This window comes from Hoplias malabaricus, chromosome 3 (genome assembly GCF_029633855.1).
Source record: "Hoplias malabaricus isolate fHopMal1 chromosome 3, fHopMal1.hap1, whole genome shotgun sequence".
NCBI classification, from domain to species: Eukaryota; Metazoa; Chordata; class Actinopteri; order Characiformes; family Erythrinidae; genus Hoplias; species Hoplias malabaricus.
In genome coordinates, this window is record NC_089802.1 from 65,735,457 (window position 1) to 65,751,623 (window position 16,167).

At 39.7% G+C, this 16,167-nt stretch overlaps 1 protein-coding gene across 1 annotated transcript in view; it reads right to left on the minus strand.

Annotated features, from left to right (window-relative positions):
* Positions 1–245: 245 nt before the first annotated feature.
* The window catches only part of col28a2b (collagen, type XXVIII, alpha 2b), a 76,247-nt gene continuing 60,325 nt past the window's right edge, over positions 246–16,167 (minus strand). The window contains exons 26-35 of the mRNA XM_066664056.1: positions 14,501–14,569; positions 13,988–14,056; positions 13,794–13,874; positions 12,073–12,108; positions 11,850–11,886; positions 10,613–11,170; positions 7,988–8,325; positions 6,619–6,805; positions 1,078–1,269; positions 246–367 (exon numbers count right to left, since the gene is read on the minus strand). Of these exons, the coding sequence (XP_066520153.1) occupies positions 360–367; positions 1,078–1,269; positions 6,619–6,805; positions 7,988–8,325; positions 10,613–11,170; positions 11,850–11,886; positions 12,073–12,108; positions 13,794–13,874; positions 13,988–14,056; positions 14,501–14,569 (1,575 nt within the window). The 3' untranslated portion in view covers positions 246–359. The remainder of the gene's footprint in view (positions 368–1,077; positions 1,270–6,618; positions 6,806–7,987; positions 8,326–10,612; positions 11,171–11,849; positions 11,887–12,072; positions 12,109–13,793; positions 13,875–13,987; positions 14,057–14,500; positions 14,570–16,167) is intronic.

Sequence of the window (16,167 nt, forward strand, 5' to 3'; positions counted from 1 at the left end):
AAAAAAAATAATAAAATAAAAATAAAGCTTTTCTTGCGTAAAGGGACAGCATTATTTATGGTAAATTACTATATGCTACAGATGAGTCAGATACATGTTAGGCAGGTTATTTCTATTACTGACCTCCTGAGATATTATTCACTAATAGACAATGAAATGGCAATTCAAATGGACGTGAGGGAATAATACAGCTAAAATACAGTTTCTCTGAATAAGGTATATGCAAATAACATATTTTAATGTAATCAATGAATTTGTATGCAAAGTATGTGTAAATACTATGCTTTATGCTTTATGTGCACATTTGTCAGCGAGATTGACAACTGAGGTAATGACCACTCATTGCTATTTTCTGTTTCTCATCCACCTGTGAAGATAATACACAAATGGTTAAATAAATAATTCAATGATAAACAAATGAAAAATAAATTCCACTGAACTCTGAGTCACATCACAACATACGAAGCAAACAAACACTCAGAACACAACAGCATTTAGGAGAACACTAATACATTTCAAAACAATTTATATTCAACTATAAATTTCATATTTTCCTATCCAACTTGTGCATTATCTGGTTGTAGTTGTCTTGGATGCATTATCTGTGTATGATACTATTTGGGATGCAGCCTATTTTTCTCTGTGCCGTCTCCAATTATGCATTATGCAGTTCTTGCAAGAGATTTTGGCCCACCCCCAAAAGTTACATTTTGCAGTTTCTACAATGCTGAGCCTGTAACAGCAACTCTTTTCTCCTATTACAGTTCAATGCAGCATCACAATGATTTTTGAAGCTGTAATTATAAAGTAAAAATGTGACATTTGTGTTGCGTTAATGTTTCACTGTGTAACTCATGAGGTTTGGAGATCTCTCTTGAAAATATATACTTGCATGCAACATACAGGAAACCTTTTTGTAACCTGGTTTGTGGGTTGGATTCTAATACTGCATTGCATAGACGTTATATACTCATGACAAAGCTGTTTTATAAAATGGAAAATCGTGTGAAGTTGATTTTTCAAAGAACTTTAAGTGTATTTTGAATGTGACAGTGTGCTTAGAAATTGAAGATTTACCTGCCAGTAAAACCACACAGGTCTTCTTGCATTCCTCTTCTGTGTCAAAGCGGTTGCGGTTGCCATTGCAGCCTCCATACCAGAACTGTGCACAGGCATTGGCCTGTCTGTCATAATACCATCTGATATTATAGTCACGACATGGACCCTGGTCCAAAGTCAGTTCACAACGAGGGTCCAAGGGTATGATTTCTGAAAAAAAAAGGTAACACTTTATAATACAGCCCGCATCTTAATGTGTTCTTACAATGTACCATCACGCCTTTTATGGTGTATTTACCCGGTACTTATGGGGTAACTTCCCATAACTTTATTATACGTGTAAGTATAGACACTTAACAGCCTGTGTTTTAACGTGCACTTCCCTGGCACTTACAGTACATCTCCTCACTTTTTATAGTGTACATTCCAGCCTTTTAAGGGAAATTTACCTCATATTTATAGCGTACTTTACAGATTCTTTATATGGATTGGTAAATATCAAATACTTACGGGTTCTTTCTGGTACTTAAATATTGGGGACTATAAGTGTAATTTCCGATATTTTACCATGTAATTTCTCTGAATTTATGGTGTACATACAATGTGTATGACAGTCATTGTTAATATTTTAATTAAGCTGGAAAGCTTCACTCACATTCCAGAGGCTTATTATTTTTCTAATAATTATATCTTGTATTTCACTTAGTGAATAAATAAATAAATAATTAAATAAAAGCTTTTTAGAGAAAGGTTTACAAAGGGGAGTTTCAACAGCCTTTCCGTGTTGGTAGTACACCGTTTCCCAACTCATCTTTATAACACGGTGTTGAGAGAAGCCATCGTGCGGCTCCTTAATTTTAGGCCTGAAAATGTATTTTATGTTTTTTCTAATTGTCAACATAAATCACCTTATAAACCCACTTATTTCCAACATCTAGGTATATATTTAGTATGTTAACTTACTCACGATTGAGATCGAGGTGAGTTAAGGTGTCAGTTAAAGGGGAATGTAAATTATGACATGAGATTACAGGAACTGATTGTTCGTAGAACATTGTTTTATGTTTTTTGTTGAATATAATTAATTTAAATTAATTTAAAACTTGTTGACAGTGTTAACCATCTTTTGTGCACTTTGTGTAGACAAGGAAAATAAATGCTCCACATTACTATGATGTGTGGGTGTCTGCAATCCAATGGCAGAGCAAATCTTGAACAACACAGCACAGAAATAAAGCTTACTCCATTGTTTTTGTATTTTTACAGATTAAACTGGGATAACAGTTGTCCACTACGTAATCCAGCCCGCTACCCATTGTTTCACTGTATTAATGGTGCAAGAATGAGAGAAAAACACTTACTTTGTGGTTTCTTCATAATTATTGAATAAAAACTTGTGTATAAAGCTTTGCATGTCTTATAGCTGTGCACTTGAGAAAGAACTTCTTTATATCCTGAGCTGACTTGGGAGAACATTTCAAAAGTATGGAGCCAATGCTCATCATATTGTTCAGAACCATACAATGAAGTACAAGACAATTAGAAGCACAATAAGCCCCTGGAATGTGAGTGAAGCTTGTTAAGGTACCAGTAGGAACAGGTAACTAATTTATTACTGATTCAAATAAATCTTCATCTGTTTATTATGGGAAGGTACACTGTAAGTACCAATTAAATCTCCCTTTAAAACCCTGAGAAGATGCAGTAAGTGTCAGGGACGTACATGTATATATGCGGGCTGGTAAGTATTTTAGTTGTATGCTGTAAATACACTTTAAAATGTGAGAAGATGCATTATGTGTCTGGGATGTACTCGTAAAAACATGTATTTTAGATGCACTGAATTGTAATGGAGATATGGGAAGGTACAATGTAAGTACCCATTAAATACACTTTAAAACACAGGAACATACACCATAAATCATGTGAAGATACACAGTAAGTGCCAGGCAAATACATGTTAAGATGCAGGCTGTATTATAAAGCTGTATTATTTACAAGAACAAAAACTAAATGAACAAACAGAGAAAACAAACATGAGCAGGGAGGCAAAAACACAAACTAGACTTAACTGAACAGGAACAAACAGGAAAATGTTGTAGACTGATGTAGACATATACAACACTACTAGAACACAGAAACACACATCTACACACAAGATCAGACAAGTGAGAACTGAAACCAAAGGAGTACATATCAGAGGCGAGTGCTCTAAGACTGCAAGGGAAGCTCAGCTTCCCCTAAAATGTCAATAAATAAGTGATCAAATATATTCTGTTGTGTGTACATGTCATTGAATAAATATGCACTATAATGCGCTCAACTTTTGTTCAGAATCAGCTTCTTATCACTGGTAAAGACTCAGCTTTCCTGCAGATTCACAGTGCTTTAAAAAGTGTGGACACTCAATAGCGAAGCAGCGAAGTGCAGACAAGTCATTGGGTAAATGCTGGGCTTTGTCCCGCCCATCGGACGCTCAGCATCTTTGGGTGTCTATGGGGCAGTGGGCTGGCCTCGGCTGGCCCGGACGCTCAGCTTCTGCATGATGATTGGATGATCTGTCTGAGGCTGAATCCCTTTTTGATTGACAGCGAAATGAGCGAATCAGCGATCCTTTGGTGTAAAGATTCGTGGGAGCATTACATTTTCATTCTGTTCTGAGTTGAACCAGACTTTCTTAATCCTCTTAGCGGCATTTTCTTTGTTAAAAATGATTAGCGACAAATCGAGCTTCTATTTCTGGTGGGTTTTTTGTAGCTGCTTGTGTTTGGAGACTGACTTCTATTACTCTTTCTGACTTCTATCGCTGTTTCTGTCCAGCAGGTGCTGCTGAGCCCCTCCACCGTCACAAAGCACTCACAGGCGGACATACTTCACATGGGCCAAGGCCATTTAAGCAGCCTAGCTCTGCTGGCCATTGAGAGGACACTAGTCAAGTCCCTGGAAAAGACGCCTTGTTGGTACGACAGAGTCACAGATCATTTTCTTAAAAAGGAATGGAGGGTAGAATTTACGTATAAATAAACTGACACATTTTATGATGTAGGCCGAAATTGAGCTTGCCCTCCTTGAAAGACCAGCATCCACCACTGGTACATATACAAGGAGCATGGACAAGGAACACCTGGGAAAGATAACAGCAGAGCAGGGCAACAAAGGAGACACAGGTGGGAACACTGAAGGCAAGGTGGGGCTAAGGCCAAGCTAGGGCGGAGCTACGGGAGAAGACAGGAAACTGAGCAGGAGAAAAAAAAACTAGACTGAAACAGAGATTGGACTTGAGACAGCAAAGGGGACTCAACACCAGACTGGAATATAGACAGGATGGGAGCCAGAGCATGAAACTGGACTTGGGACATGGCACTGGACTGGAACAGGTACTGGAATGGAGATTGGACAGGAGACTGGACTGTGGACAAGACAGGAGCAAAACCAGGTGACTGGACTGTGGACAAGACAGGAGCAGGACAGAACCAAGAAAAGACACGGGTACAAATACAAATACAGGTGAGTGCCCAGGACAGGTATGAATCTGTGTCATAGTCTGAGAAACCAGCCTGGACACAGTTCTGGAAGTCAGCCTCAAAGTCCTTGTGGCTGACTCATGGACATAAACAGCCAGAGACTGGAGCAGACACTGGAGCAGAAGCAGCTGGACACAGAGGAGCATAAGTGGCTGGTGCATGAGTGGCTGGTGCATGAGTGGCTGGAGGAGCAGTCAACAGAGGAACAGGAGCCGCTGGAGGCATCAGGATCACTGGAGCAGGAGTGGATGAAGGCACCGCAATCACTGGAGCAGGAGCAGCAGGCGTTGCCATATTCACTGGAACAGGAGCAGCAGGGTGCCCTGCAACAATGTCCATGGAGGCAGGGGCTGGGGCTGCTCGGGGGCAGGTGGTGGAGGTGTTACCAGTTCAGAAGGTCCAATGGGTGCATGCATGAGGAAGTCCCGGAAGTCTCTAGACAAAGGATCCTCATGGTACCAAACATCAACTTCCCCCCAAGATTTTCCCCAGCCTTGAAGGGGCAGTCCTCAAGTGAGGGCTCCATTGTTTTCATGCTGTGGAGAACCCTTGTGCCTCCAAAACATACAGGTGTGCCAGGACTTGTACGAAACAAAGTATGGCAAATGGCACCCCTAGCCCAAGGATTCCTCACTACGCCCAGTTTATGTGGTCTGGTTTTCTGTCGCGGATGAAGGGAGGATGAGGAGGCAGACGTACATGCAAGAAATATCTTTTATTTACAAGAACAAAAACAAAACCCATAAACAGAGAAAACAATTGAGCAGGGAGGCGAAAACACTAGATTAACTGAACAGAAACAAACAGAAAACAGCCAGTCAGGTGTAGAACTACTAGAACACAGTAACACACATCTACACACAAGACCAGACAAGGGAGCACTGAAGCCAAAGTGGTATATATACAACGAGCACGGACAAGGAACATCTGGGTTGGATAACAAGAGAGCAGGGCAAGAAAGGTGACATAGGTGGGATAACTGATGACAAGTGGGGGCTAAGGCAGGGCTAGGGTGGAGCTAAACAAAATGAGGAGGAAACAGGAACCAAAACAAAACAGAGCCATGTGCTAAAGAAACACATGACAAATAAGGAAAAAAAGCAGGAACACACAAAACAGGGCAAAAGAGTCACATAGGACTATCCCAGTACAGCATTGCAATGAATGAATGCTACTGCTTATGAATCCCTTAGAAATTATTATACATGTTTCTGGATGATAACTGCTTATAAATATGGTTAACACAGCATGCCTACATTTTTAAAAAAACATATAAGCTGTGACATTTCAAAGCGGCACTTATTATTTTATTTGTAATTGACAACAGTGTTATTCAGTAGGGAAAAAAAAACAGTTTCTGTAAGAGGTCTGCCTGGGGCTGGGGCGAGGCTGCCTGCTAAGCCACCCCCAGTCACTAGAGGGAGACAGAGGCACTCTTAATTTGGGCAATTGGTTCCACCTGGGCTACTCCTACTTAAGGGAAGCCAACACACACCTCAGTGCTCAGTCTTGGGTCTCTCTTTTCAGAGTGCCATGCAAGTCTGGCTGGTAATTTGGTAAAGGCTATTGAGTTTTCTCCTGGGTCACTCTATCTTCTTCTTCTCCACCAAAGCCTTCCCTCTTTGTTTTCTTTTGCTCAATTCTGAGCTGATCAGTTTTCCCCTGACATCTTTAGTTTTCCTCTCGTGTTTCATTTTGTCTCAGTGTTCCTAACTTCCAGAGGGGTTGTTTGTGTGTCTCTACACTTGAGGCCTATTTCTCTAGTGCTCTGTTGGTGGCTTGCCCTGTTTCAATCCACCCCTGGGTAAGCTGCCACATTAGTTTCAATGTGCTGCTGTGAGCAACCCTGCACTCTGACAACTTATCAGATTCAATAGTCTCTAAACCTGCAGATCTCTAAAACTTACGGTCTGTCCCCTAGACAGGCTTTACAAGTTGGAGAAGATATGGAATTGCCATATCCAGAAGCCAGAAACCACCCACGTCTCAGGATTACAGTGTGAGAGCATATTTTACTTTGTTTATATATATTTACCTTTAGGTAAAGGTGGTTGAGGTGCAGGGACATAATGCAGTGATTTGGATGATGCTGACGATGTTGAGTTGGATTCTGATGAAGGTCTGCGATGTGAAGTTGTACTTTTGTCTGGTGGAATTGTTTCACTGCTGTGTTCTGGGGTGGTATGTAAGTTAGTATCTGCTGTTTGTGGCCCTCGAGAGACCTTAGAAAGAAAAAAAAATCCTTATTAAATACATGAAAGTTTTTTTTTTTTTTTTTAATAATCTAACATACAAAATATTTTAATGAATAAATAAATCGTCAGTTTGCCCAAGTTGTATATGTATCCATGGAAATGCAAGAGTGCCACAGTCCATGCTTTCGGCTTTATATAGTGTGTGTGTCAGATTTTTTTTAGCAGTTCTGGGATGCGTTTCCCGTACAACGACGAATCTAGCATTGAACTAACATAGTATGATTGACTATTGTTCCAACATGCTTCAAGAACACCACCATCATCCCGGTGCCTAAGAATTCTTCTGTGTCCTGCCTCAATGACTATTGTCCCATTGCACTCACACCTGTCATCAAAGTGCTTCGAGAGGCTCGTCATGAGGCACATCAAAACCCTACCCCCCCCCCACACTGGACCCTCTACAGTTCGCGTATCTTGTATTTCATACACCATTTGCCTATTTAATTCTTGTATAGAATTAATTCTGCTATATAATATGTAAAGTCATCTAACATGATGACCTACTTGATTAAGCTAAAATTGGACAGGTAAAGACACTACATATTATTTAATGGCTCCCAAACATGGAGCTTAGCAAAATGAATTAAATATTAATTATTATTAAAATAAAAATTAAATATCGTTGACTCAGCTATGTAGTGCTTATGTCACCGCAATGTGTCCATAACTATTTCCACTACACCGAGTCACGGTGGGTCCATAGCCTGCCTGGAATCATTGGGTGCAAGGTGATTTTGACGCCAATCCACCTACCAACGTGTGTTTTTGGACTGTGGGAGGAAACCGGAGCACCCGGAGGAAACCCACGCAGACACGGGGAGAACACACCAACTCCTCACAGTCACCCGGAGTGGGAAACGAACCCACAACCTCCAGGTCCCTGGAGCTTTGTGACTGCGACACAAGCAATGGAGTTTACACCTTTAATCTAGACATAGGCATCTCTAACATACCCGGGTCATGTTATGACTGAGTACAGTAAATATTGTATTGATTGTTCCTTTAAAGTAGTAAACTAAAAGTGACTGAAAGGAGACTTGATTTTCTTTGGTAAGTGACAATATACGCTTGCAAATAGGAAAAAAAAACTATGCTGCAAATAGGTTAGGTTTATCTGACTTTTATTTGTACAGTAAACACTATACTCACGTCTGGAGTGACTGTTGCAGGCAGACTGCCCTGTCTGCCAGTGTGTATTCCCGTATGAATTCCAATTTGTGTTCCAGTATGAGTTCTAGATGGAGTAACACGTTTCTCAGAATGAATGCCAGGTTGTTTTCCTCCTGATTGGACATCCGCTGTGTTGCTCTCATACATATGACTGTGTTCATGTTGACTTTTAATGTGATTTCCACTGTGACCATATCCATTTGTGTAACTGTTAAAGTGGTTGACATTGTTACCATATCCATTACCATTAATGCGGTTAAAGAACAGAACTCCATTCTCGTCTTCGCAGAACTGACTGACCAGTTTGGATTCCAGTGCTAGAGAGAGGATGAGAAGATGTGACTTTTGGTATTAATTACTTCAATAATGCTGAAACATGAATTGAGATTTTCTGAAGCACACCTGCACCTTTCATAAATTTTGGGAAAACTGTTTTGAACACATTCAGCCACAAGATCATTACAGAGATCAGAGATTAATGGTGTTTAGTGATTAGTTCTAGATTATAATACCACTGAAAACTGTGTATATGCCAAAATTTGAGTTTGTCAGTAAATGATGCACCTTAAAAAAACAGAACTAATCTTGTGAATGTTTGGAATATGTTGTATGCATGTTTTTTCTTGCAAAGTCAACTGAAAACTTGACAGACAAATTGTTGGGTTGACTTACATTAGGACTACCAAATCCTGTACCTACAGACCTAAAACCGAGCAGTTTTCATTCATTCATTCATTATCTGTAACCGCTTATCCAATTCAGGGTTGCGGTGGGTACAGAGCCTACCTGGAATCATTGCGCGCAAGGCAGGAATACACCCTGGAGGGGGCGCCAGCCCTGCACAGGGCCGAGCACAGTTTTGCTCCAACACTAATCAAACACCTGATCCAGGTAACAGATGCCTTCAGGGGCATTTGAATAGAGCTCAGTTTGTTGGCTCTGTGATCTCCAGTGTGGTAGATCTTGAGGACCAGAACTGGGCAGTCCTGGTGTATATTAAACCAACAATTTCAACAACAATGTCTTTGCAAGAAAAATTATTTTTGAAGACAACTCCAGGTTTGAAACAGCTGACTGAAAAAGCAAATTAATCAAATGTAATCAATCAATTTTTAGTCAGTAAACTCAATGCCCACAGTCTAAGTTTAAAACAAAATCTAACATATATATGGATAAATGATTCACACTATATCTGTCTAATCAGTAATTTGCTCCCATCTGTGGGTAATTTCTGCTAAAAAAAAAAATGCGAAGATTCAGTACTTTCAAATTCCATTCCTGAAATGTCCCCTGCACTTTTTTTTTTTTTTTTTTTTTTTTTTTTTTTTTGTGTGTAAGGTTTTAGAACAGAGAAAAAACGAAACTGTGCATTTAGACACTGATGTTAGGTGCTGAAAACTGGTGTCAACCAAGTGTCAAATCTTAAAGCCTGACTTGTGGACTTTAAAGAACCCTTAAGTGAATTTATTTTATTAATTAATTGTATTTATTTATTTTTAATTAAACATTGTTAGCATGTCATGCATGAAACAAGCAGTTATGACTGAACATTTGGATTTGAAACCATTTTTTCTTATGCAATAAACATTAAAAAACCCTAATCCTGCCAAATGATGGGGAGCATATTTTGAGTCGCAGACGAATGATGAAAGAGTGGGTGGAGAATGAGATGGGGCGTAAACACATTTACAGATGTGCGCACTGAAAGAAGGTGAAGGTTCATCTGTGCTACTTTTAAGGTATAAGGGGAATTTGTACTTTGTGACAATTTTCACCTACTACAATATAAAGTCAAAATTTCAAATAAAATAGTGCAACATGAGTGAAACTGTAATATTTTAAATCGGCACTCATCTTGCCCTTATTAAGTACTCTTAAAAGAGATGGGTCTTCAGGCCATATTTGAAGTAAAAAAAACGATGCTATTGTTCAGACATGCAAGGGAAGTTCGTTTAATTACCAAGGTGCCAGGAGAAAAAAAAACTGGATGCTTGTTGCCCAGGCATCTTATGAATATTCTTGATGTAATATACAGTGTCATAATATTAAAAGCTTACATTGTTAGACAGTAGAATGTTTGTGTGTGTATGTATGTGTATATATATATATATATATATATATATATATATAGCTAACTGTTCTAAAGAAATTGGGGAGTATGATTCTAAGCTTTACTCTAACTTGCTTTCTCTGAGTTTGTAGGAACCCACTCATGTTGCTAGAAAATTGGGTTGTTTGGGGTCTGATCGAACAGGACTTGAAGTAAGCATTATTTAAATGTGCTGTGTTAGTGGCAGTTGCTAAGTCATCATCCTCCAAGGTAGCACTTAAAAGGGGGTTAAAAGGGGACATGAAGTTAGCAGTTGGGTCCAGACATGACAAATTATTTTTTCTTCTTCTCATTGATTGTAAAGCATTCTTGGGTTTATGGAATGCGCTATATACAGTAAGTGTTACTTAATAATAATAATTTATTATTATTATTATTATTATTGAGAAAAAAATTTGCTTCAAATATTTCAATTAATACATGTATTGGAAAAAAATTCACTTGATTTCACTTTAACAATCCAAATTTTGCTATAAGTAGAGCAGTAGATTTACCTGGCAGTGTATTGAAGTCATCTATCAGATACATGTGCTCACTGTCAGGCTGAGAAGCAATGAGGTTCAGCTCATTGAGGAACTCTGCTTGTGTTGAATCGCTGATGTTAACAATGCCTAAAGCATACATCTCAATGTTGGCTGCATGGGCTTCTCTCACTGCAGTATCCAGGACCACAGGATCCCGCTTGTCTGTTTGTCCATCTGTGATTACAATGACAACCTTGCTCACCCCCAGCCGGGCACCATAGAAAGCTTCCTGTGTAGCCTTTCGAATAGCAGTGCCTGTATATGTACCTTCACCCATATAAGGCATCTTTCGGATGGCTTGTTTGATGTCTTGTTTGGTCATGTATCGGGCCAGACTGAACTCGACTTTGGCCTCCAGGCTGTAGAGCACCACTCCGATCCGTGTGGCATTGTGGCCCACTGTCACTCTGTCCATTAATGCCATCACGAAATCCTTTATGATCCCAAAGTTCTCTGGCCCAACACTCTCTGAGCTGTCTATCACAAACACAAGCTCCATGGGACGCTCCTTGCATTTGATTCCACAGCCTGAAGGGTTTACAGTGAAAGAAAATTTCAGACATCAATGGAAATGACAGATTTAAATAAGCAATAATAGACTACAGAGAGTTCTAAAGTGTGAGATATTGGCAGTGGTGTACTGCAGTGACATATCAAGATCAGTACAACAGTGCCAGTATCTCCCATTCTGGCATTAATTAATTAATTAAGAAATACATGAGAGGGATCCGTACACCAGTGCCATCTTGTTATAGCATGAAACTTGAGTGGACATCAACATTCAACAAATTAAAATAGTTCTATGATAGCACATTTTGACTAGATGATTTTTTTCCATAAACCTTGGAGCTTGAAGTTTTCGCAAGTTTAGACGTGAACCAAGGCTGTAGTTCAGAGCTCCTGTCTGTTTTAGCTAGTACAATGCCAGAGCCATAGATCAATGTATAATGTTAGGAAAATGTCATGATTTATTTACTCTTTACAGTAGGGTCAGATTATAGAAAACACATCTTGAGTTGTGCTCATCACATCCCATTAAAAAAAACAAAGACAAAAGAAAAACAGATCAAGGGTGTGCTGAACCATATATCTTGACATTTTCATTCAATATTGGCACTCCTGGAACATCTCTCAGCCAATCACATTGCAGGGTCCAAACTAATATTGGTATAATGAACTTTAAATTTCAAAGGCAGGAATATCATACCGCAAATCTCTTTAATCATTCTGATGATGTCTTCTCTCTGATAATAAATGCCACATAAAGAGGATGAATCGTTATCACATTAAAACAAAGCATTAATTTTAATCATATTTCACTCACACACACTTTTTTTATAAGAATAACTAATTAAGAAATTACAAGAAACATTTCTTTCCTTATTGAGCACTGTTTTAGTAAGTATAGGAGAAATGGGAAGACAACTCACTGTAATCCCTGCTTCTCCCTTCATTCCAAGCCTACCCTAAAAGAAGAAACAGAATGTTATTTATGACCCATTACGCTCTTTGCATTATAAAAACCATAAAGTTACTATGTGCCTAGGATAGCCTGTGCCTTATGAATGTCATTAGGATGCCTTGAAGATGCATTGTGGTCTTTGGATGCACTAAGACATACATGAACAAGCAAGAGATGAGTTTAAGAACTTAGGACCATAATAACTAAAACGAATGTGCCATAATAAACCAATGTACACAGAAAAATGTTCATAGATGTCCACTATAGATGTCGTTTTAGGAGGCAGATCTTTGTTGATTCATATTTACTGTACTGTTCTGTATACGAACATTTGGTTCCACCTTAAATATGTTCGTATACAAGTCTTTCCTCCATTTTTCACCAGTTTCCTGAATTCTCTGTTCCACCATAAACTGATAGCTATGTGAAGCTAAAGATAGTGGTAGGATTTATAAAGAATTCTTATTTCAAAACACTTACTATTTCCCATTTGAACAATTTAAAACACACAACCAAGTGTACACCATTCATTCATTATCTGTAACTGCTTATCCAGTTCAGGGTCGCGGTGGGTCCAGAGCCTACCTGGAATCATTGGGAGCAAGGCAGGAATACACCCTGGAGGGGGCGCCAGTCCTTCACAGGGCAACACAGACATTCACTCACACCTATGGACACTTGAGTCGCCAATCCACTTACCAACGTGTGTTTTTGGACTGTGGGAGGAAACCGGAGCACCCGGAGGAAACCCACGCGGACAACACACCAACTCCTCACAGGCAGTCACCCGGAGCAGGAATCGAACCCACAACCTCCAGGTCCCTGGAGCTGTGTGACTGCTACACTACCTGCTGCGCCACCGTGCCACCCAAGTCTACACCATTTACCTATTAATGAAAAGCTTATATTTGTGGTGTATTTCAGAGCTTGAATTCTCCATTTCACCTTAAATAGGCGAGGCTTTTCAAACAAAATTCTTACTCCTTGATTGTTTAAAACACACATATTAATGTACATTAATCTGCCTCAATTCCTTTAAAACAAACTATAGTATTTACACCTTTCAATCATATTATTCACCTTTTTGTATAAAATGCACATACTTCTATGTTTTTATTTTTTTCAGGAATTACTTGCTACCTGTTCAGGAAAAAAAAATAACCAAGTCTGGATCGGTCTTGGTAGATTTGCTGCTTTATGCTGCCTCTATCTTTCAAACACATAGCCATTATTTCCTCTCGTATTCCCACTGTCTCGGGTAATGATGATAATTTTTAGAAGGGCACTGAGGCTTTGGTCCGGTAATATCTAACTATGTTCACTTGTTCGTTTCTTAGTTGCAAGATGCTATGTTTGTGTGGTTTGGGACTGTAATATGATTGGACAGAGGGTGGGATCTTAGGCTGAAACTCCTGTAGAGCTCCGCTCTGGACTGGGCATTTCTCAAAGAGAATATACTGCTTCAGCATTCCTATAATTTTATGACCAAGTACAGTAAATATATTACTGTTTGCTCCTTTAAGGATGTCCTCTAAAGAGCTTTGTACAAAATCTTGAATACGCACGCTATAGTCATATTTATGCTTCTCATACTTAGATTAGAAATGCATGCAAAATCCACTACAACAGTCAAATTTTTTTGTCTTTCAAATTTTAAAACCTCTAATACTACAGTACAGCAGGACTCACAGGCTGGCCTGGATTACCCGAATCCCCCATGTCCCCTTTGCCCCCCTTTATGCCTCTTTCACCTTGATAACCACGGTCACCCTAGATAAAATTATGGGAAAAGAGACAAAATGTACACAGATTATACAATTAAACCTGTTCATATTTCATATATTTAACTTTAATGAATTGAGACTATAGGTTAGAACTTTTACCTTTGGTCCTGGGAAGCCCTCGCCAGATGATCCCCTCAGACCAGTTAAGCCCGGTGTTCCATGCTCACCCTAAATAATGTATGTATTTATATAGTACAACAAATGTACACTACATGATTCAAAGTTTGGGGACACATACTCATCCAATATTTGAAATGAATGTTATGCAAAGTTAATTAGTTCACACTGTTGATGATATATGTTTCAATAAGGATAAATCACCAAATTAGTTGCCTTAAGAATGAGCATGAAGCTTTATTCTGTAGAGTTTGATGTAAATTGACTTTGAGTTTGAGAAAGGTGCTATATAATTTAAAATTATTATTATTATTATTATTAGAGTATTTTAAATTCAAAATGCGTTACATATTGGCAAATTCCAAAATAGCAGTTTAATAAACAAGATCTAGAAAAAAAAGCAATGCAGTACACTGCTTATGTAGTAGACGTACTAAACATGCTAAACAATAATGTATGTACATGTTTGTGCATGTTGGCTTGGGCAAGTGATACCTTTGGGCCCTGTATTCCCTGCCCAGGTGGTCCTGGAGCCCCTGGAGATCCTGGTCGTCCCATGTTGCCCTGAGGTTTTTGAAAAGGATCCTTAACTTCAACATTTGAGGAGGCAGTTTACAATGGTGGATTAGAATTTAGGATCTGGGTATTAGCATTGTTGTGTTTTAAGGTGACTGTACATGGAGATGGTGATGTGTTAAACACATGGCAGGAAGGCATGATAGATGTTGGGTAAAGTGGCATCCAATGTTTCATCTTCTTCAGTTGGTTAGTTCAACTGGCACGTAAATGTATTATCAATATATACTGTATATTGTGTAAGCAAATTCATAAAGTGATTGTGCCCCTGTGGCCTCAGAAGGCTCATAGAATCTACACCATCGGCTATACCCAGAGGGCTGGGTCTTTTACCCAGGAGGTAAGGGAGCTGTGCAAACTGAACTCTCCTAAATCACTTTGGCTCTGCTGATTGTCTATTGATGTACTCCCAATGAGGAACATTTAATAAACTATGCACTGGCAAGAAAACCAGATGAAGAAACAGACTTGTTGATGGGGTGTTTGTTTTGTATGTAGTGGACATGATTGTGTTTTATTAATTTCTAATAAGAAATTTGACTTTTTGGGACTTAATTTGCAGAAAGTTATCTTATCATGCCGAAAGACCTCTCTTCACTCTCAGTCACTCTTCTCATCACACCAGCCCAGATGGGAATTTGAAATAACACCCTGAGAAGAGTCGTAAACCACACCCCAGGGACCTTTTTATGACACAAGGTCATGGAATGGTCAAGCTCTAAGGAATGCAAAGAGACACACAGACCCCACTTTGAGTAAATGTCCTCTCACACATCTGTTAAAATTAAAGAATCACACATTCCTTAATTCCTAAATTTACCTGGTGAACAAGTTACATGTGTGAAATGAATTCCATTTGGACAATCAAAACGGGTGGAATTAATTTACACGTGTTTAAAATCACCTTTTTATTTATGTGCTGCCACTGGTGGAGTGCAGTAGCGCCGCTAGCCCACTAGGCTTGTTAACCTAAGATTCTCCATCCATTATCTGTAACCGCTTATCCAATTTAGGGTCGCGGGGGTCCAGAGCCTACCTGGAATCATCGGGCGCAAGGCGGGAATACACCCTGGAGGGGGCGCCAGTCCTTCACAGGGCAACACAGACACACACACATTCACACCTACGGACACTTTCGAGTCGCCAATCCACCTGCAACGTGTGTTTTTGGACTGTGGGGGGAAACCGGAGCACCTGGAGGAAACCCACGCAGACACGGGGAGAACACACCAACTCCTCACAGACAGTCACCTGGAGCAGGAATCGAACCCACAACCTCCAGGCCCCTGGAGCTGTGTGACTGCGACACTACCTGCTGCTCCACCGTGCCGCCCCAACCTAAGATTCTCTAGTAGAAAAAGAAAACGTTGAGAGAGTCTGAACTGGTAGCAGCCCATGTTGTTTTTCACACAGAGCATGGGAAAAATATGCCTGCAAGTATGAGTGCATTCTAAGTTCGTGTCGAGTGAGAAATGTAATGTAGTCTTGTTTGATGATCATGCAGTTGCGCTCGTCAATGCTAATCGCGTTAGCTTGACTATGGGATAACCCATTATATGTTAGCATCGAGCTAGCGGAATGCAGGC